Source organism: Nerophis lumbriciformis, linkage group LG02, assembly GCF_033978685.3.
Source record: "Nerophis lumbriciformis linkage group LG02, RoL_Nlum_v2.1, whole genome shotgun sequence".
Classification (NCBI taxonomy): Eukaryota; Metazoa; Chordata; class Actinopteri; order Syngnathiformes; family Syngnathidae; genus Nerophis; species Nerophis lumbriciformis.
The window spans coordinates 30,969,394-30,991,726 of NC_084549.2; the positions used below are offsets into that span (position 1 = coordinate 30,969,394).

Sequence of the window (22,333 nt, forward strand, 5' to 3'; positions counted from 1 at the left end):
AAAGCACTTAACGAGTTAGATGATAAAACAAAGTTTGGGGTTATCAGACAGAGACAATTACCTGTTTGTTAAAACACATTCAGTAAGTAAGAATTAATTTCAGACACAGACCATTACCTGTAGGTTAAAAAACATTCATTAAGTAAGAATTAATTAAAGGAAAAATGTCTAGTGTTCATGTTAGAGAGGATCATCAGTTCAGTACTAAATACCAGTGTCATCCAAAGGTCAAACACCTCTGCAAGCACTCTTCTGTTTTATGGTTATCAGTTTCATTCTGATCACCAACGTTTGAAAACAACAAATCAAAAAAGGGGGAAAACAACATGTTTGCAGCACTAATTAACTGATAGATCCTGAAGTTGAAGACTAATCCTAATTTTTTATTACCAAGTATATCTGAGACTAAAAAGAGTGCTTTATCTTTAAAAACATGTGACAGAAAACAATAACAGGTCTATACATTTTTTTTAAAGCCTTAATAAGTTCTTAAGCTTTGTAATACACATTTGTTTTCATGCACATAAAAAAGAATGTCAGTTGTTATGATTAGTTACAGACCAAAAAAAGAAGCAGTCACGTGTCTTTGCAGCAAGAATAAGAGACAAACTTCAAAACAAGTACAAACCTGGGGCTTTGTCTTCCTGCACAGGGATCTTCCAAACCAGAGGGAGTAGCGACAGCAGCAAAGTGAGCAGCTCCTCTCGGCAAGTCAACTCCTTCGAGTGCAAGAAAACACACTAAGGTTACCTCGAAAGCCTCTCTTCTCACCTTCCTTTTGGTCACACTCTAATGTCACATTAGACACGCCCACCAGGACATACTCTGAATGCAACAGCAACATCCACTTGTTTTTCATTTAGAAGAGCCAAGTTTTTATGTTATTTAGTGAAATAATTTTTTTTACAAATTAATTTTTAAAGCAGACAGTTAAGTATGTCCATGTGCAAAATTAGTTAAACAGTAAATATCCATCACACCACTGTGTGGGGAAGCAATGTAGCATCTGCATGACAATCTTGCTTCCGAGATTTGAGGGGATTGCACGTCTACAAAAAAGCATTCCTCACAGCAGGGAGAACCAAGTTCTTCAAGTGCTAATTAAAAACCATTCTCAACTTCTTCAAGTGTCAATTACTAATAATGAGCTTGCAGGTAAAAACACCTTACATAATCATTTAAAATCTATGAGTTTAGAGGTCGCATATCGTAGCATTTAAAATAAATCGCAAAGGGCCCACATTAGCGTATTGTAAACGTATTGCCCATAGTCTAACTAGCCTTGGAGCTGTAATTTAGTTAAAAAGTGCTTTTAGTAAGCCCTACTAGGAACACATAATTTTGTGTATCTGTAGCTTTAATGATAATGAGCTTACTTTGGCCGCGCCCGTTGATTGAGAGCCTCAAAACGCTATTGTGTACTTTATCAGCTGTAAACGTATCAAACATACAAACGGCATATATCAAATGTTGTGAGTAACACTGCTAACATTACAGTCACATTTTAAGAGCGACATCATGCTTGGAAAAACAAAATTACAAAAACATTTCTCCATATCTGACCATCTAACTGACATATATATATATATATATATATATATATATATATATATATATATATATATATATATATACAGTACAGGCCAAAAGTTTGGACACACCTTCTCATTGAATGTGTTTTCTTTATTTTTGTGACTATTTACATTGTAGATTGTCACTGAAGGCATCAAAACTATGAATGAACACATGCGGAGTTATGCACTTAACATCCATCCATTCATGTTCTACCGCTTGTCCCTTTCGGGGTCGCGGGGAGCCTGGAGCCTATCTCAGCTGCATTTGGGCGGAAGGCGGGGTACACCCTGGACAAGTCGCCACCTCATCGCAGGGCCAACTCAGATAGACAGACAACATTCACACTCACATTCAAACACCAGGGGCCAATTTAATGTTGCCAATCAACCTATCCCCAGGTGCATGTTTTTGGAAGTGGGAGGAGGCTGGACTACCCAAAGGGAACCCACGCAGTCACGGGGAGAACATGCAAACTCCACACAGAAAGATCCCGAACCCGGGATTGAACTCAGGACCTTCGTATTGTGAGGCACATGCACTAATCCCTGGTCCAACGTGCTGCCAAAAAAGGTGAAATAATTGAAAACATGTTTTGTATTGTAGTTTCTTCAAAATAGCCACCCTTTGATCTGATTACTGCTTTGCACACTCTTGGCATTCTCTTGATGAGCTTCAAGAGGTAGTCACCTGAAATGGTTTTCACTTCACAGGTGTGCCTTATCAGGGTTGATTAGTGGAATTTCTTGCTTTATCAATTGGGTTGGGACCATCAGTTGTGTTGTGTAGAAGTCAGGTTACTACTAATGATTATTTGCAAAAAAAAATTGTTTCTCAGTTCGAACATATAAATATTGTCTTTTCAGTGTATTCAATTGAATATAAGTTGAAAAGGATTTGCAAATCATTGTATTCTGTTTTTAATTACGATTTACACAACATGCCAACTTCACTGGTTTTGGGTTTTGTATATCGATACTTTGATACTTTTCCAAATAACGGGAAACATTTAAATATTGGCTTTATTTTAACAGAATATCTTACACTATATTAAACACTCACAGTCAAATAACAATTTTACAAGGTTAAACTATAAATTAAAAGGCAATGAAATGGCTTCGACCCTGAAGGGAACATCTTACCTGTGCTCCTCGACTATGGTCTGCACCGGACCGAACAGCAGGACAGGTGTAACAACTACATTATTACCTGTCACTCTTTATCACTCTGAATGCTTATTATTTAAATGATTACCTAAGTTTGAAGCAAAGGTGGTAATACTAATCGGCACATTTCGCGTGGCGTATTTTAAAGCAGCTGATGTGAGAGAAGCGTATGTGTGCGTGTGCTCCTTTAAGAATGGCAGTATGTGGGGTGAGTGACGTGAGTAAGTGAGTGGGCAAGTTAGGAGAGGTAGCGCTAGCATGTGCAGGAGTGTCAATAGCATGGTGGATGTCCAGTTGTGCCCTGTGGAAATTATAAATAAAGTTACTAAGTTATAACTAATCGACGACCTCGTCATTCTGGCCAAAGAGCGTAGCTTTACGGACCCATTGTGAAGTGAAAGGTCTCCCCTGCTCTCCTCGACCACGGTCTGGGAGCCGACGAGCAGGAAAGGTGTAAAACAGTACTTGCAACACGGTGCCTCCCTGTTTAAAGCGTCACCTTTATTGTTAGTTTTGAAGCCCAAATACCTCCATATTGCGCTTCAGGCACCCTCTTTATTAACCAGTAGAATTGTAGTTTTTTACCATTTTTCCTCTCCAAGATGTTATTGCTTGTGTGCGTGTTGACACACTCAACATCATGCGCCTTGGCTCTGTAGTCACCGCCGCAAAGCGGCACTCAGATGAAAGAGCGGTACTGGTACTTTTCAAAGGTGGTATAGTACCGATTTCAATTGATTAGTACCGGTATACAGTACAACCCTAATGCATACATAACGTGTGTATATATATATATATATATATATATATATATATATATATATATATATATATATATATAAATAAATATATATACATATATATGTATATATATACACTATTTTTCTATATGTAGTCCTTTTTTCTTGTAGCAGCGTTCACTTTTACGTGGTGTTGACAAGACATTTTATAATAAAATAATTCTATTGAAAAAGCCTTGAAGCTACAGGAAAAGGAAACATCTTGACTGGTCAATATTGGCATTTTGTCATTTGCATCTGCATCCTCACCTGGTCAATGATGGAATCCAGGGTGCTAAGCAACAGAAATCCCCTTCCTCTGACCAGGTACTCTCCAAGTGCAACCATGTGACTTTCCTCCTCATCTTCCTCCCGAGCCTCCGCTCTCTGAGCCACCGCACTGCATAGCTGGTGTACGTCAGTTAGGAACTCCCTTGCCAGTGTGTTACTGGCCCCACTCATGTCTGAGCTATAAGAAGAGGGATCAACATTAGGCTGGTATGCAAATCAGCTTGCCGACTATGTAGTAGGGTTAGTTCCAATCACATTTTAAGATTCTGTGTAAGACACTCAAAACAAAGTGTACTCTAATGCAGAGACAGTGACAATACATTTGCAATACTTATGCATGATTTCACCACATTAGAAAATTAATTATAAGTAGGATTTGATTTGGTTCTGTACTGTGCACAAAAACATACACATGGAAAGTGTGATCATTACACAAAGTTCCAGAAATTATTGCACAACTTTATAAAGACAAAAAGGTGCCTTCTTTGATTAGTATGTACTTCTGTGTCCAAATTATGTGTTGCAATTTATGGGCACAAACATCAAAATCTATTAGTCCAGCAGACTGACAAAGGTAACCATGGATTTCCTCCCCCACATACTCCAGTTCCTCCTGAAGCCCCTAAACAAATGGTAAAACCCCTTTGATTGGCTCCTCTGCGAAGAGCAGTCAATTTATCTATCCTACCAGTTTTGCAGCTTCCGATCAAAGTCTTTTTTCCAGCCTTCATACAGTATGTATTAAGTTGATCACATAATAGGGGAATTCCCGACATAGTGCTGTTATGACGGTCAGTGTCAAAAGCACCTCAGTGCTCCACAAGATAGGCAACACCACATACAATATGCTTATCTCACGTCCTCATGGTGATTATGTTTCGTTACTGATTTCAACGAATGCTCAATGGAATCAGTAGTACAGTTAATACAGAATAAATGTATAATTATTTGTTTACTATGACTGTTAGTCACACCTAAGCAGAAGGGAATGATAAAGGAGAATGTTGATCTAACATTCAGTTGGGGCATTTCCTTAAAACTAAATAAGTACACCATGTGAGCTGCACATTTCTGATCGAAGAGTTACAGCGGACATTCCTTGGCAAAAAGACCACTTCAAGCAGAAACAGGGTTTAGCAGTGCAGGTATACAACTAGCAAGGGTTAGGCAGCTCATTGAACATGTACGCTGTTCATGTTACATGCTTACTACACAGGAAATTGTTAAACAGTTATCGCGCCTATCAATGCAGTTGTTTTAATATGTTTCAAACATACGGTCATTTATTTTTTACTCCAGATATAAAAATCTGTCAACAACATAATCACGATGGAGAGGAGGGTTTAGAACAACTATCTGTCCCACAAGCACATTTCTAACAATACTGCTAATGTCTGTCTCTTGAAGACATGTTGTCCTACCATACGTTAGTGGGCCGGACCGTTTCCTTGCAGTCATCTTGTGCATATTCCGAGTTTGACTGCAGCTCGGCTGCTGGCTGTATCTGCATACCTCCTTGTACGACTACTGACTGAATTTTCTGTTCTGCAGCGCAAATTCCATTAAATTGGAATTTCAAATGGAGGCTTTCCAGATTCGCAGCAGATCAGCGTATCACATGAAAGCATGTGATGTCACATGGCAAGGGGACCGGCCTTGGGAATACTGACGAGCCTCCAGTGACCCACGGAGGACCTCTGTAACAGGCCATCACTCACACAAACTGCATTTGTAATTCCCCACTATGAATGTCTAGGCCATGAGCTATACAGTGATGCAAAAAGTTATACATTCTACACTAAGACCAAGACTAAAATCTTATTAAATGTCTGCTTAATGTAAATGTTTCATTACTTCTCAGTTAGTCAGCCTGTATACATTATAAGGCACCGTACTTACTATTATTGAGGCTCATTGACTTTGGCCTGAACACAATAAGTTGGCATTGCTTTTCTATTGTTACATACAGTAGAACTATGTGCAATGTATTCCACATTCTGTGCATATATGCACTGGAACAAATACAATCTGCCTTTGAAAAGGCAATACTCCGTTTTGAATGATTGACACTGTACCAAGCAATATGTCTATTATTGTATTATTTGGTTACAGTGGTATAGAGTAGCATTGCATGCAAGTGAGAAGTGCTAAATATTTTCGTTACTTTGTTGAGCTACTGAGAGGAAACCATCTGAGTAAGATGCAGTGCAGTTCTTCATCAATTAAAACTACAACAGTAATCGCTAATATCGTGTAAATGGTGCTGTTAACATACATAACCTGAAAATAACCACAAAAAAATACACTGTGCACAGATTTTCAAACATTTGTACAAAATACTGTATACACGAGAGGTACTTAAAGGGTAATCCCCATTTTTTTTTATAATTTTGCCTATCATTCACAATCCTTATGTGAGACAAGCACACGTTTTTCTTTTTTTAACGCATTCTAACTAATAAATAAATGCTAGCAAAAGTCAGCTAACAATGGAGCAAATGTGAGTTGCTCCATTCTGCCTATAAAGTGTTCTAAACATTCAAAAACCTCCATTAATGTGTTATATACACACTGTAAGTATATATGTAATGTAGTAACATGCACATTCATAATAACATGTATTACTTACATATTTTTGTCATTTTAAGCATTTGGCAGTGTATTAATTTATCAGACACGTCACAACGTTCGATTTTCTCTTCAACAACAACACTACGGTACACACTTCATGAGAGCCTACAACGATTGATTGGGACAGATGATGATCCAGAACCTTGTATCGTTAAACCTGAATATGCGAGGATGATGTACAAGATTTAGAAACTGAGTGGAAAGCAGATCAAGCTTTTGTGAAACACTATCATGTAGCAGTATTGCTAATTGCTAAAAAAAAAAGAAGAAAAAGAAATACAAACTACTAACATAATAAAACAATAACTTACTCTACAATACCTGCTCTTAGTGGGATGCCAACTGATGGGATGTTCATATCTCCCCCCAGTTTAGATTAATAATTCATCCTAATCTTTCACGGTTCATGGCCCCATCCTACTACTATCCAAGAGAGAAACATGATTTATAATCTAGAAAAACCTTTTACCAACTCAGAGGCGATGCAGCAGCTCACCGGCTCAGTATGTTAATAAGATGCATAAGCTAATTAGCTCTCTGTGATCAAGGCGCCACTAAAAACAGTTTGCCTGCATTAGCGCTTATCATAAGAATACCGCTAATACTTGGTTAATATTCAGGTCACAACATGTAAATGGAGTACTGTTGGCGGTTTCATGGGTGCAATAGAGTACTCCCATTTGCTGTATTGTTAGCCACCTAACCTATGTATATGTATGTATATATATATATATATATATATATATATATATATATATATATATATATATATATATATATATTTTATGTTTTTTTTACAAATAAGAATGCATAAAAAAAAGAAAAACATATGTTCTTGTCTTACATAAGCATTGTAAATGATAGGCAAAATTCCCCAAAAAGTGCAGTTCTCCTTAAATTAGCAAAGTTCCTGTTTTATCATATAAATGATTATAGCAAAGTAATTTTAAAGCAAATTCAACACAGAATATATTTTCAAAATATGCTAGCTCGATGCCAATTTACATTGGATTTGCCAAAGATATGCTACTGAATAGCATTAGTGATTTTACACAGCAAATTTAACATCTCCCAATTTGGTAATCGAAACTACAAAACAGTTGGTATGTAATAAATAAAAAAGTTACAGCACAGTTGCCATCCTCAGCTCAGTTTTAAATATTAAATAAAATCATGATATTTTATTATTAAACAAACTAACATTTATTAAGACATGAACACACACAAAAGTACCAAAAATTGTCTACCAGTATGATGTATCAATTCCCATACACGTGAAAGGCACCCACCCCTACTGTGATTGTTACAATTAAAAAGAGATAACAGGACTTTGCCAAGAAAATATAAATATAAAGCTGGCAAACAGATGCGCATTTAAACAAAGCCAACATTTTTTTTTTTTTTTTTTTAAACAAAGCACACAAGATGTAAACAGGGGCTAATAAAGGCACGTACCAGAATTTCAGTGCATCTTTAGTGTGATGAGGGTGATGCTGCACATAGTGGAAGAGGCAAAGGAAGTTCTCTAGACTCTGGAGGCTGACCTGATAAGAAAGCAAAGAAACATCTTGAATAAAACTATTCTTGACAGAATTGAAAAGCTTCGGCCTGTTTTTTGTTAGGCCAATTAATGACATTAACGGGCACAAATCAACATGAAGATAGATATTCCTCGAATGTGCCTTTATGACTCATAGACAGAGACACAATCATCAAAAACTATTTAAGATTAACGTTATTACTTGCCAACGGAGTAGACGCAACTGTACAAATCTATTGAAAGCGACAAGTCACCTGATTTGCAGGGAAGTGTGCTATTACGTCTGTGGCAGACGTGTGACCCTCTAAGCCTGCGTCAACGCATACTTAACGCCTCTGCTAATCCGACAGCAGTGACTGGATATGTGCGGGATATGCTTACCCTTGACTAATGAAGCTGTGCTGATTGTCTTCGTCACAAAGACAAAGAATCGGCACTGAACAGTACAATAAATCACGCCGAATGTAGGCGCACAAAGCATAATAATAACAACAGTGTGTAAACAGGAAATGATGGTGAACCCTCGTCCTCTAGAGTGGACATTTGTTTATGGTCTTCTCTTTTTTTTTTAAATACACTTTTCTAAAAAATATAGCCCTCTTGTGCAAAACACACAAGTCCACTGTAGATGAGGCTGGTTCACAGGAGGATATTGCACAGTATTGTAAATATACAAGTTATATCGTACAAGAGAAAGTAAATGAGACCTCTGTTCATTGTAGTAAAATGCACACAGGAAATAATCAGACCAGTTGTGTGCCATGTGATGCAAACCAGCCAATCAAATCATTTATTCAAAGCACCTTTGCATATGTGGAGCAAGAGTGTGTGGGGCAAACAACAGTGAAGAGAGAAGTACAAGGAGGCACATTTAGAAATAATACATTTGTTGTTTTGGTGAAGGAATTTACGGTGTTCAGCTGTTTGTATTCCATCCATCCATCCATCCATCCATTTTCTGTCACTTGTCCCTTTTGGGGTGGCGGGGGGTGCTGGAGCCTGTTTGTATTATTAGTTCATATTGTTTATATCTGAAATATCATGTAAGAATGCAGCTCAAAATGCTCAGATTCAAACCATTTTTCTTTGTTTCTACAATATTTGCTGCATGTTTGTGTTTTTTCAAATGCATTTAGTGTTCCAGACCTTTGCTTGAAGAAATTTTATTTTAATTTAATTGTTATTTTAATTCATTTAATTGACATTCCTTGCAACAATACATTTCAATATGGTGCAAGCTTTATTTGATGTCAGTAGTTCAATTCCGACAAAGAGACCAATTCAGGTACAGTGCTAAGAAGTGGATGATATTTATTGAATAAAAAAAACAAATTATTAAAAAACATGACCAAGGGTGTCACCAACAATTAGAGCGTAGCACTGCAACTCTGCACCATACTGAAGCAGAATGAGTGTAACTCCAGCCAAGAATGTTAAAATAAACAGTAGATATTCCATCCATCCATTTTCTACCGTTTGTCCCTTTCAGTTAGCGTAAAATACGTAAAAGCTGCTGATGGTGTTTTTGACGGAGAAGCAGCGAGAAGGAGATACCGTAGAATAAGGCTGCATGATAAATCGACGTCGAGGTTTCAATTAGTGCGGTATCCTAACCACAAGAGTGGGAGGTTTTTGTTTTTTATCTCCACTGTCACCGGCGTTTGAGTGACAGACATGTTCGCCAATCAGAATTGTTCAGCCTTGCGTCCTTTGCCTCCTGGCCAATCAAAAGTGTCTCTCGCTTCATACATCCATCCATCCATCCATTTTCTATCGCTTATTCCCTTTTGGGGTATGGGGGGGCGCTGGAGCCTATCTCAGCTACAATCGGGCAGAAGGCGGGATACACCCTGGACAAGTCAACAAGGAAAAATAGGTCTGACTGTGCATTGCCCTCAGCACATTCATTTAACAGCAGAATTAACTGAACGCCATGATCCCTCTTTTCAGGCATTCACAATCTTTGTCTCTGGGGCAGAGAGCGAGGTGACTGCTTACACCAGGGGTGCTCAATACGTCGATCGCGATCTACCAGTCGATCGCAAAGGTAGTATTGGTAGATCGCATTACATTATTTAAAAAAAAAAAAAAAAAAAAAAAAAAAAAAATTTTTTTTTTTTTTTTTTTGTGTGTGTCCTGTCCAGCTTCTCAGGCAAATCATATAGTTGATGTAGATGCCCATTTCGGCTGTTCAGATTTACTTTACAAAAGAGAAGTGTAGGATACTTCTCTTGTTGCCTTATTTGTATTTGACTTTATTAAATGTATTTATATTATCATTTAGTACAGCCGGGCCGGAGCAGGAGGGGATAGAAAGAGAAAAAAAAGAAGACAGAGGGGGAAATTGTGGGGACAAGAGGGGGATTAGACAGAGAGACAAAAACAACAACAGCAAATAACAACAACAACAACAATAGAGCAACATCAGCAAATACGACATGTACAAATATGATGGTAAAAGTAATAGCAAATAAGCAGTTAGCGAAAAATAACAAATAATACAGAAATGACAATGAGCATTATTACATTACAAATGGATCAATACAAATACCAATAGAAATAGCGCTATTGATAATGAACAATACCAATAATTTACCTTTATTATCAACAATACAGTTGTTTAAATGCAACAATACATATACGTAATGATAACTTGAGATACGAAAGAATGCAGAAAAATGGAAGGAGAGAAAGAGAAGCAACCTACATTAACCTTGTAGATTGTTATAGTCACAATAGGTTAAGCTTTGTCAGTGTGCCGTGTGTTACACCCAGTTTACCCTAGGGCAGGGGTGCTCATTACGTCGATCGCGAGCTACCGGTCGATCTCGGAGGGTGTGTCAGTCGATCACCAGCCAGACATTAAAAAAATAGTCCTAAAAATGAGCGATCATAAATCTTCACAATGACGTCATTTTCGTCACTTGATTGACATTCACGGCACCCGAGGGTCTTCTGAGATGACACTGGCTGCTGCCAGCTCATTAAAATTACCGACTGGAAGGCGAGAAACACTTTATTTCAACAGACTCTGGCGCCGTACCTGTCGTCAAAACTCCAAAGACCGACTGCACAGTTGCACAGTTGCGCTAACAAAATAGGAGTCTCAGAAAGCTGGCGTGCACAAGCTAGCAAGCTACGGAGTTTGCCGGCAATGTATTTCTTGTAAAGTGTATACAAAGGAGTACGGAAGCTGGACAAATAAGATGCCAAAAACCAACCACTTTCATGTGGTATTGGACAGAAAGGAGGACTTTTTTTCTCCTCCATTCGAAAATGCGGACCTTATCAGCACCACTGTCTGATTCCTATCAATGCAAGTCATCAGAATCAGGTAATACACCAACTTATATTCTTGTCTTCATGAAAGAAAGGAATCTATATGTGTTAAACATGCTTGTATTATCTTTAAACACCTTTAACTTATTAACAATATTAACTATGTGTTAAACATGCTTGTATTATCTTTAAACACCTTTAACTTGTTAACAATATTAACTATATGTATTAAACATTCTTGTATTATCATTAAACACCTTTAATTTTTTAACAATATTAACTATGTGTTAAACATGCTTGTATTATCATTAAACACCTTTAACTTGTTAACAATATTAACTATATGTATTTAACATGCTTGTATTATCATTAAACACCTTTAATTTTTTAACAATATTAACTATATGAGTTAAACATGCTTTCATTATCTTTAAACACCCTTTACTTGTTAACAATATTAACTATATGTATTAAACATACTTGTATTATCATTAAACACCTTTAATTTATTAACAATATTAACTATATGTGTTAAACATGCTTGCATTATCATTAAACACCTCTAACTTGTTAACAAAAACATATATTTCATAAATAAGTAAATATAAATTATATATATGAATGAGGTAGATCCCCACGACTTGATCAATTGAAAAGTAGCTCGCCTGCAGAAAAAGTGTGAGCACCCCTGGCTTACACACATACACAGCAACTCGCTAGCGGCAAGTTCCGCTAAGTAACAAAAATGAAGAGGAAACAATGTGATTACAAAGCCAAATGTCCCTTTGTGGGAATATTTCAGCTTCAAACCGAAAGGGCAGTATGAGCCCATCAGCACAGATGAACGAGCGCAAATGAAAACACCATCTAGTTTTTCTAACTGGGAAAAAAAAGCATTTGAAGATGTTCAATATTTATTTAAGGACAATTTTTGCTTGAGAAAGGAGAATCCATTTATTTTTTGCTTGTTTATTTACTTAGGATAACTAAAAGTTATTTACCTTCCAATTATAGTCCAATGGTAAACTATGCTACGGTAATTAGAAATAAAAGTGCATATCCTTTTAAATGGTTACTTGCAATAGCATTATGTACAAAACACAAAACCAGTGAAGTTGGCACGTTGTGTAAATCGTAAATAAAAACAGAATAAAATGATTTGCAAATCCTTTTCCAACCTATATTCAATTGAGTACACTGCAAAGACAAGATACTTAACAGTTTCGAAATGGTAAATTTTGTTATTTTTTGCAAATATTAGCTCATTTGGAATTTGATGCCTGCAACATGTTTCAAAAAAGCTGGCACAAGTGGCAAAAAAGACTGAGAAAGTTGAGGAATGTTCATCAAACACTTATTTGGAACATCCCACAGGTGAACAGGCTAATTGGGAACAGGTGGGTGCCATGATTGGGTATAAAATCAGCTTCTATGAAATGCTCAGTCATTCACAAACAAGGATTGTTTGTGTACAGTTTAAGAACAACATTTCTCAACGAGCTATTGCAAGGAATTTAGGGATTTCACCATCTATGGTCCGTAGAAACCACAAAAGGTTCAGAGAACCTGTAGAAATCATTGCACGTAAGCGGCGAGGCCGAAAACCAACATTGAATGCCGGTGACCTTCGATCCCTCAGGCGGTACTGAATCAGAAACCGACATCAGTGTCTAAAGGATATCACCACATGGACTCAGGAACACTTCAGAAAACCACTGTCAGTAACTACAGTTTGTCGCTACATCTGTAAGTGCAAGTTATGGAAATGCTGATTATCGGTCCTGCTGGACAACGACACCTATTTAATAATACCAGCTTAACATTTGACAACCAAACAATTACACAAGGCAACTCGGAAAATAATTTGGGTATTATCTTCGACCCAACTCTCTCGTTTGAGTCACACATTAAGAGTGTTACTAAAACGGCCTTCTTTCATCTCCGTAATATCGCTAAAACGTGTTCCATTTTGTCCACTAGCGACGCTGAGATCATTATTCATGCGTTCGTTACGTCTCGTCTCGGTTACTGTAACGTATTATTTTCGGGTCTCCCTATGTCTAGCAGTTGGTACAAAATGCGGCTGCTAGACTTTTGACAAGGACAAGAAAGTTTGATCATATTACGCCTATACTGGCTCACCTGCACTGGCTTCCTGTGCACTTAAAATGTGACTTTAAGGTTTTACTACTTACGTATAAAATACTACACAGTCTAGCTCCATCCTATCTTGCTGAATGTATTCTACCATATGTCCCGGCAAGAAATCTGCGTTCAAAAATCTCCGGCTTATTAGTGATTCCCAGAGCCCAAAAAAAGTCTGCGGGCTATAGAGCGTTTTCTATTCGGGCTACAGTACTCTGGAATGCCCTCCCGGTAACAGTTAGAGATGCTACCTCAGTAGAAGCATTTAAGTCCCATCTTAAAACTAATTTGTATACTCTAGCCTTTAAATAGACCCCCCTTTTAGACCAGTTGATCTGCCGGTTTTTTTCTGCACAGATTCGGTGACCACAGATAAGGCGCTAGCTGTCCAAAGTGGGGACCGAGGGTGGACCACTCATCTGTGCATCAGTTGGGGACATCTCTGCGCTGCTGACCTGTCTCCACTCAAGATGATCTCCTGCTGGCCCCACTATGGACTGGACTCTCACACTATTATGTTAGATCCACTATGGACTGGACTCTCACAATATTATGCTAGATCCACTCGACGTTCATTGCACCAGTCGCCCAGGGGGGGGTCCCCACATCTGCGGTACCCTCCAAGGTTTCTCATTGTCATCCCATTGGGTTGAGTTTTTTCTTGCCCTGATGTGGGATCTGAGCCGAGGTTGTCGTTGTGGCTCGTGCAGCCCTTTGAGACACTCGTGATTTAGGGCTATATAAGTAAACTTTGATTGATTGATTGAAGTTAAAATTCTACTATACAAAGCGAAAGCCATTTATCAACAACACCCAGAAACCCCGCCGGCTTTGCTTGGCCCGAGCTCATCTAAGATGGACTGATGCAAAGTGGAAAAGTGTTTTGTGGTCTGACGAGTCCACATTTCAAATTGTTTTTGGAAAGTGTGGACGTCGTGTCCTCCGGACCAAAGAGGAAAAGAACCATCCAGACTGTTATGGACGCAAAGTTCATAAGCCAGCATCTGTGACGGTATGGGGGTGTATTAGTGCCCAAGGCATGGGTAACTTACACTTCTGTGAAGGCACCATTAATGCTGAAAGGTACATACAGGTTTTGGAGCAAATGTTGCCATCCAAGCAATGTCTTTTTCATGGACGCCCCTGCTTATTTCAGCAAGACAATGCCAAGCCACATTCTGCACGTGTTACAACAGCATGGCTTCATAGTAAAAGAGTGCGGGTACTAGACTGGCCTGCCTGTAGTCCAGACTCGTCTCCCATTGAAAATGTGTGGCGCATTATTAAAGTTAAAGTTAAAGTGCCAATGATTGTCACACACACTAGGTGCGGTGAAATTATCCTCTGCATTTGACCCATCCCCACAGGGGAGCAGTGAGCAGCAGCGGTGGCCTCGCCCGGGAATCATTTGGTGATTTAACCCCCAATTCCAACCCTTGATGCTGAGTGCCAAGCAGGGAGGTAATGGGTCCCATTGTTATAGTCTTTGGTATGACTCGGCCGGGGTTTGAACTCACGACCTACCGATCTCAGTGCGGACACTCGAACCCTAAGGCCACTGAGCAGTTATGAAACGTAAAATACGACAATGGAGACCCCCGACTATTGAACAACTTAAGCTGTACATCAAGCAGGAATGGGAAACAATTCCACCTGAAAAGCTTCAAAAATTGGTCTCCTCAGTTCCCAAACGTTTACTGAGTGTTGTTTAAAGGAAAGGCCATGTAACACAGTGGTAAAAAAAAGCCCCTGTGCCAACTTTTTTGCAATGTGTTGCTGCCATTAAATCCAAAGTTTATGATTATTTGCAAAAAAAACATGTTTCTCAGTTCGAACATTAAATATCTTGTCTTTGCAGTGTATTCAATTGAATATAAGTTGAAAAGGATTATTGTATTCTGTTTTTATTTGCGATTTACACAATGTGTCAACTTTACTGGTTTTGGGTTTTGTAATATGATTACATTAAGTTATGATCACTGTATAGTTTTTATCATTTTTTTCTTCAGTATAAGAGCAGCATTTACTACCAGGAGACATTTTCCACCTGTTCCACAAAAGTAAATTACTGCATATTGTTCTAACGTGTAGCACCTTGAGACAAGAATATGTTAATAGACAGTCTAAAAGTAACATGTTTTCCCTCACTCGTTATTTTTGCAGTTTTCTGCATTTATACGTATAACATATAAAATTTGCATATTGAATCGCAATCTCAATTTTGAAGACAAAAATCGCAAGTAGCTTTTTTCTCAATCGTGCAACCCTACTGTTGAAGTCCACTCTCCAATGTAAATACTGTATATCATTTTTATATTACTTCTTAAAACTACTATAGTTATTAGTCAGGGTTTCTCTTATTGATCGTGGCACATTGCCACGGCAAAATAAAAGCTGCCACACCTTAAAAATTAGGGTTTTTTTTTACGTGAAAACAAATTAAAGTAATATAATGTATTGAATAAGTCACAGAAATTTAGACGCTCTTTTTAACATTTATTGCCAATCATATGCTAAGAGCTGGTCCAATTCCAACACGTATTCCCTCAGAGCACACACTTCCATCTCCGTGCAGACACACAACAACATTAGGCCTGGGCCAATATTCGATAAGTCAAATAACCGACGATAAATGAAAATTAGGTTGGTAAGTTTTCCAGCGTCGATACATCGTCATGTGCATGCTTCAAGAGCATTCAAGAGCGGAATGAAAAGAAGCGGGTGAATGATCTTTTCCTTCATTCAATGTCTTTGACTCTTTGTTCGGCGAGACGGGACCAGCTAGCATCACACAGTACCATTTAATACTGTTGAAAAACTAGCATTTCTAAAAGTGCTGCAAACGTTTGACAGACTTTTGTCATGTTGGTGTTCCTCACTCGGAATCTGCCAGACTTAAGGTTATTTTCCATATGATCTGTTGATACATCTGCTTATACTGTAGTATTTATATTGAACTTGATTGTCAGTTAATCAGTTAAGTAATGTACAACTCTACCTCTGCCTACATGTTTAAAATTGAAGTTCATCGTCGTCAATACTTTAGCCATTTTATTTATTGTTTTGGTTGTGTTTATTTGAGGGCCCTCAACTCCCTCCTTAACATATTTTAATGCTTTTGGTTGTGATGAATATTCAAGTGCAGCATTTTGCTAACAAAGTAGTTTATTATTATTTGTTTGTTTTATTTAACTTGGAGATTTAAAAGTTTACATTACAATGTTAAAATATACAAGAAATACAACTATCGCAGCTGAAAAGATATACTGTACATACATTATTATTATGTCTTATCACTACATCAGTGGTTGATATGGTCCCAAAAAAATAATGGCAGTAATATTGTTAATCCGCAATAATTTGCAGGTCAAAATATTGTCAAGCAAAATGTGTTATTTGTGAAGGCCAAAACAACACTTTCTCATTCTCCAACAATCCCCTTTCACTTCAGGCACAGTGTTTTCACAATTATGGGAAAAAGAACAGCAATAACACACGAACATCTGCAGGTCCTTACGGTATTAATGGCTGTATACAGCCTATTATTTGCGCACTATTGACTCGTGATGCATCGAAAATTTGGTCGCCGAAAAAAGACTCTGCTGAACAGCACTGCCGAAACAGGATGTTTTGATGACTTAAGCAAGATGAACAGGATGTCTGCGATGTGGATGTACTTTAATACATCAGAGATATACCAATGGAAAGCGAGCTACAAAATGTGCAATGTGCAAATACTAAGAGGACGGTGGCAGCTTTTAAGGAGGGAAGGAAGGCGCGCAGCAGCGCGAAACAATTGTGACGTAAGTGAGTCTTTTGGTACAGTAGAGGCTCGCTGCAGCTCGCTGTTCGTCAGGGACATGGACGACAGAAGAAGTGGAAACAATAGTACAGTCTTCAATAACACCAGAAAAATATAATGCATTTGTTGCTAGTTGCTAAAAAAAATTCTCAATAAAGTACTATAAACAACAACAATTGAAAAATAAAGCAAAACAATATACTATATAAATACATATGTTAATAAATACTAAATAATAATAACACAGACTTGTTTTAAATGTATGTATACAACTTTTTACCTTTTTTCAAGAAAATAAATGTATCAGAGGAGATTATGCAAAGTATATGATGACGTCATGATGGCCACGCCCCCACCGCCACAGGTATCTAGGGGAAACCCTGATAGTACATGATTTTATACATTACATTTTATCTAAAAGTATGTTTCTTTTTAAAAGGCATGTTACAATTAAAATTATTTAAATTAATTTCAATGGGAGACATTGATTTGAGATACAAGTGTGTTGAGTTAAGAGCTCCGTCACAGAACCAATTAAGCTTGTATTTTTAAGCACTACAGTATAATATTGACATGTACTTGTGTTTAAAGTACCGTATTTTTCGGAGTATAAGTCGCACCGGAGTATAAGTCGCACCTGCTGAAAATGCATAGTAAAGAAGGAAAAAAACATATATAAGTCGCACTGGAGCCCGGCCAAACTATGAAAAAAAAACTGCGACTTATAGTCCGAAAAATACGGTAATCAATTTCATTAGATTTCTGTACTGTACCCGGTTTTCCTTTATTACAATTCATGGTAACTAAATTACATAAATGATCATTTCAAAGAAATATGGAGCGACTGATTTGCTCAGTGGAGTCTGTGTCAACTTCCTTCCTGTGGCGCAACTGGAAAAGCGAGTATTGTTTTCATGTTACTTGGCGTCATGAATGAGATTTCAAAAGAACATTGGGTTGACAGTGTTGAAACAAAAAAAAAATGTTTCTTTAAAAATATGTATGCATCATAGATACTGGATGATTAATGCACTCACCAGGGTCAAGCAGGGGCAGCGGGTGGGACAACTTGATCCAAACCCTGAGGATGTGGCTGGCTGGGTGGGATCACAGCACCACAGGGGATGGACTACATTGTACACACTCACAGAAAGTGGAAAGTGCAAACGAAAGAAAAGGATGGATAATGAAAGACAGGATAACAACATGGACAAACACAAAAGGATGAAATAAATGAACGATTGTGGAGAGAGTGCAAACCAAAAAAAATCAAGCTTTACATAGTACGAGAAATGGAATCGTGTGTAAACAGGGCGGAAGCATCGCTGCACTTATACTCTCTCTGTCTGTTATCAGGTTGTGGCCATGTTCCTCAAATGGGAAAAGGAAAATGAATGGTGCACGATAAGGCTAATTTCCAGGCAGTGGTTGTTGTTATTTTTTATCCTGTGGCTTTAATCCAATTTTAAAATGTGTTCTGTACCAACCAGGCAGCCTGGAAGATGGCCAAAAGTGTCCTCGCAGCTCGGGAAATCACAGGTTGGAGCTCGAAAGAACATCGTTTGGAAACAACAAAGAAGGATTGTCCAATTCGTGTATCGTACTTAAATGGATTACTTCCTGAAATAATCAAGTTGGCACATTTGAAAAAAAGGAGTGTTTGATCTGTAACTGGAAACTGAGTGCACTACACTTCCATTACTTCTGTTATTGCTATACTTCAATGTTCTAATGCTTTATCACTACTAGGCCAACATTGCTGTGACCTGGGTTTTTAACAGTGCTGATCACGGGAGGCCAAGTCATGGGAGTCTGTTGGCTGAGTCACTCAAGCAGCTCCAGACTTTCCTCTTAAGCACTCCACAACTTTGCACTGAGCAGTGAAAGGGATGTTATCCGGTCCTCGTGAGAAGGGGATGTGCGAGCATTGGTTATGCAATGTTTTTTTTTCCAGTTTGAGATCCCGACTGATCTAATTTGACATTTGGGTGATGAGCATCATGAGGAGCCCCTAACGTTCTGCATTTCCTCCCATGCTGTGAGTCAGAGGTGAGAGCACCAAGGTAAAATGTCAGTGCGCTCCCTTAATAAAGCATGTTTGAGAGCACATGGTCCCTTATCTAAACTCAAACACTGTGCAGGAAATGAAAATGTGTCTGCTTAAGACAAACAAGAGATGGTTAAAGGGTCAAAGCTCAAAATATGCCCAAAAAAGAATCTGGCGGGTTGTTCCAGTATTTTGTCAGTCTTTTTAGATATAAGCTTGATTAATTTTTTACACATTAGTTTTTTTCAACACACTCATAGCTCGGTTGGTAGAGTGGCCGTGCCAGCAACTTGAGGGTTTCAGGTTCGATTCCCGCTTCCACCATCCTAGTCACTGCTGTTGTGTCCTTGGGCAAGACACTTTACCCACCTGCTCCCAGTGCCACCCACACTGGTTTAAATGTAACTTAGATATTGGGTTTCACTATGTAAAGCGCTTTGAGTCACTAGAGAAAAGCGCTACATAAATATAATTCACTTCACTTCACTTCACTTCACAAATGTTTATTAACCACTGTACAGTCTTACTCTTTGATTAAGAAATGGATTTCATTGTGTATGGGGAAAAAAATCAATGAGCTATGTATGGTCATCTGCTGTCTCTCAGTAACCAAAAATATATAAACACAACTTTCACTTTTACTCTACAACTTGTAGTATTGGATCATTTACATCTGAATGCTCCAGAATTGTTTTCCATAATTTCCCTTAATAGTTTTTGAATAATCGATAAGATAACTAACTACATCGCCAGAATCAATATGCCGCCCCCTCTTGGTGTGATGTCATCTGCAGAACTGGAGCCCATTTCCCTGCATAGACAGTGTGGATAAAGGCATATAAAACTACTTTTTTGATTACTTAATTGCATGTTTTTGTCACCTTGGTCCATGATTACTTCAAAACTTGATATGGTTATTATATGAACAAAGGAATATATGAAAGAATTGCCATTTTCAGACATACCTGATCTTTTTCCATACACACCAGAGCCTCTTTCTCCTCATGCTCTTTTAGCATTTTCTCAAGCATCTGGAGGAAACCATCAGTACACTAGCAGCTTGCCTCCTGTTTGTGCTCTTCTAACTCCGTTTTTTCCGCAGTTTCTGACTCAGTCTTTCTTATCTCGGGGGTGCTCTTAATTTTCGGGATTGCCTATGTTTTCAGTCTTTTGCAATTTTTTTTTTTTTACATCTGATCAAAACCCTTCTTCTTTGAAGTTAGAATCATTAAAATTATCTCTGCAGATTACACACCTCTCGTTCAATTTGACTGGAGAGGTCCATACTTTCCTTATATTCCCATCATTAGGAAATGTATGCACACTGACCCCTTCTTTAGTCGTATTTCTACAACCTGCAACAATGCATCTGGCAGCCAAATTTGCCAATTCCTCCAAATTCTGCATGAAAATACAATGGTTCTGGATGAAGATGCTACCAAAAAACATATTAATTACAATATGAAATTGCATCCAGTCTTCTGTTGGTGACGTCAGCAGGCTGGTGCAGGCCCGCCCACATTTTGGAGGTAAAAGTGAGCGTTCAAAAATGTCTTGAAAACAAGCCTAAAACCACTACTGTATCTATTTTGGGGGGAATTTTACACGTAGACCTAATCTTTAGATCCATTGAAATAAGTGCCAATGTTGTCAGCATTAGAGGGGCCCTTTAAATAGTTGTATTAAGAGAACACATTCACATTAACTAACTAGTAAGAATGTTTTAAAAAGTGTTCATTGTTATTAGTATGGTAAGCAGAGGAAGAAGTTGAGTTTTAGCCAAACAATGTTAATCCCTTGTTAGCATTGAGCCAACAATTGTTGAGTCTGTATTCCAACCTGAAAGCAAATTAGTAGGCAGCAGTCTTTTTTGGAGTCAAAACACACCTAACAACATGCTACAGGGTGAAAAAAAAAATCGGAATCTGACTCAACTTAAAGCTGGAAAAGGATAAATAATTAAACCATTTAGACAAGTATTTGGAGCAATAAGTACGAGTTCTGGTTGAAACTGTGGGAGGAACAATAAAAGCAGAAATGAAAGACCTCCAGTGATCAAGCGAGAAGTGTGGGAAACCGTGTCAGAAAAAAAACAAAACACTAGAATTGCCAAATGATGATCCACAATGTTTGACTGATGAAGTGTAAGAATCACAAGACAGAATAGTCAGACTTCATGCTCTTGATTTTTACCTGCTGACTGTCACCTCGGTAAAGTTCATTTTGCTGCTCGGTCCAGTTTGTTTGGTCAGGTGTGAACACGAACCAAACTTAGACGTGTCAAATGACTCAATTATATATGACTGGCTGGATAAAACAGGGACTTAATGGATATGACTTTGATTTTTAATGTACATGATTTGCATACCAACATTCATGCTCAGAATGTTTTGCTTGTGTTCTGTATGTAGCCGGCTAGATTTAAATGATCAACAACTACTTTTGCTCATTGTTGTGGTTCTGTACGATTTTATTCAATACTGCAATCTTCTTGCTGTTAAAATTCCTGTGGCCACTGCTGACCAATTGGAAAAGAGTTTTGTGTCACAAGGTTTGCTGTGACACATTTTGGAAAGCCTGGAATTATAATTGCGTAAACACGTAGCGCACCAGTGATTGTGAAGACAAGACATTAACTGATTTGGACCAAAGAAAGTCAACTACAAATGTGAAACCACACCAGGGCAACCTTTGGTGCAGTTTGTTTGTCCTTGGGTGAACACAGCAACCAAACGGTATAAAAGGGGCCTTGGTGCCATTCCAAAAAAAAAACGTTGCAAGGTTCTGTTATTGTGAGACCAGGTGGTAGCAAATGGACCAATCATGTGTGAAACCACTGATTTATTCACTGGACATGTATTTGGTTTAACATGCAATTATTTGTCAGCATGCATACGTTGCTCATGACATCATCTGAAAGCTTGCTAAATGTATAAATATATATGATAAGTATAAAGTTATGAACAAAAACAATTGCTTCCTTTTGTTTCTGGTAGCACTTCCTCACTCACTTCTACAAAAGCAATCCTTCTTCCTGTTTTCATTCTTGCACCCACTGCTGACCAATAGGCGAAAAAAGTG

General features: G+C 38.1%; 1 protein-coding gene across 6 annotated transcripts in view; it reads right to left on the bottom strand.

Moving 5' to 3' along the window:
• The window catches only part of lyst (lysosomal trafficking regulator), a 103,816-nt gene that overhangs the window by 69,774 nt on the left and 11,709 nt on the right, over positions 1-22,333 (bottom strand). For 5 of the 6 annotated variants that reach the window (XM_061960704.1, XM_061960713.1, XM_061960722.2 and 2 more), the window contains 3 exons: positions 7,895-7,983; positions 3,788-3,986; positions 629-719 (listed from right to left, as the gene is read on the bottom strand). In XM_061960704.1, coding sequence (XP_061816688.1) covers positions 629-719; positions 3,788-3,986; positions 7,895-7,983 — 379 coding nt within the window. Of the gene's footprint in view, positions 1-628; positions 720-3,787; positions 3,987-5,229; positions 5,347-7,894; positions 7,984-22,333 lie in introns of those variants that run through there. The other variant, XM_061960739.2, reaches the window with a different exon arrangement.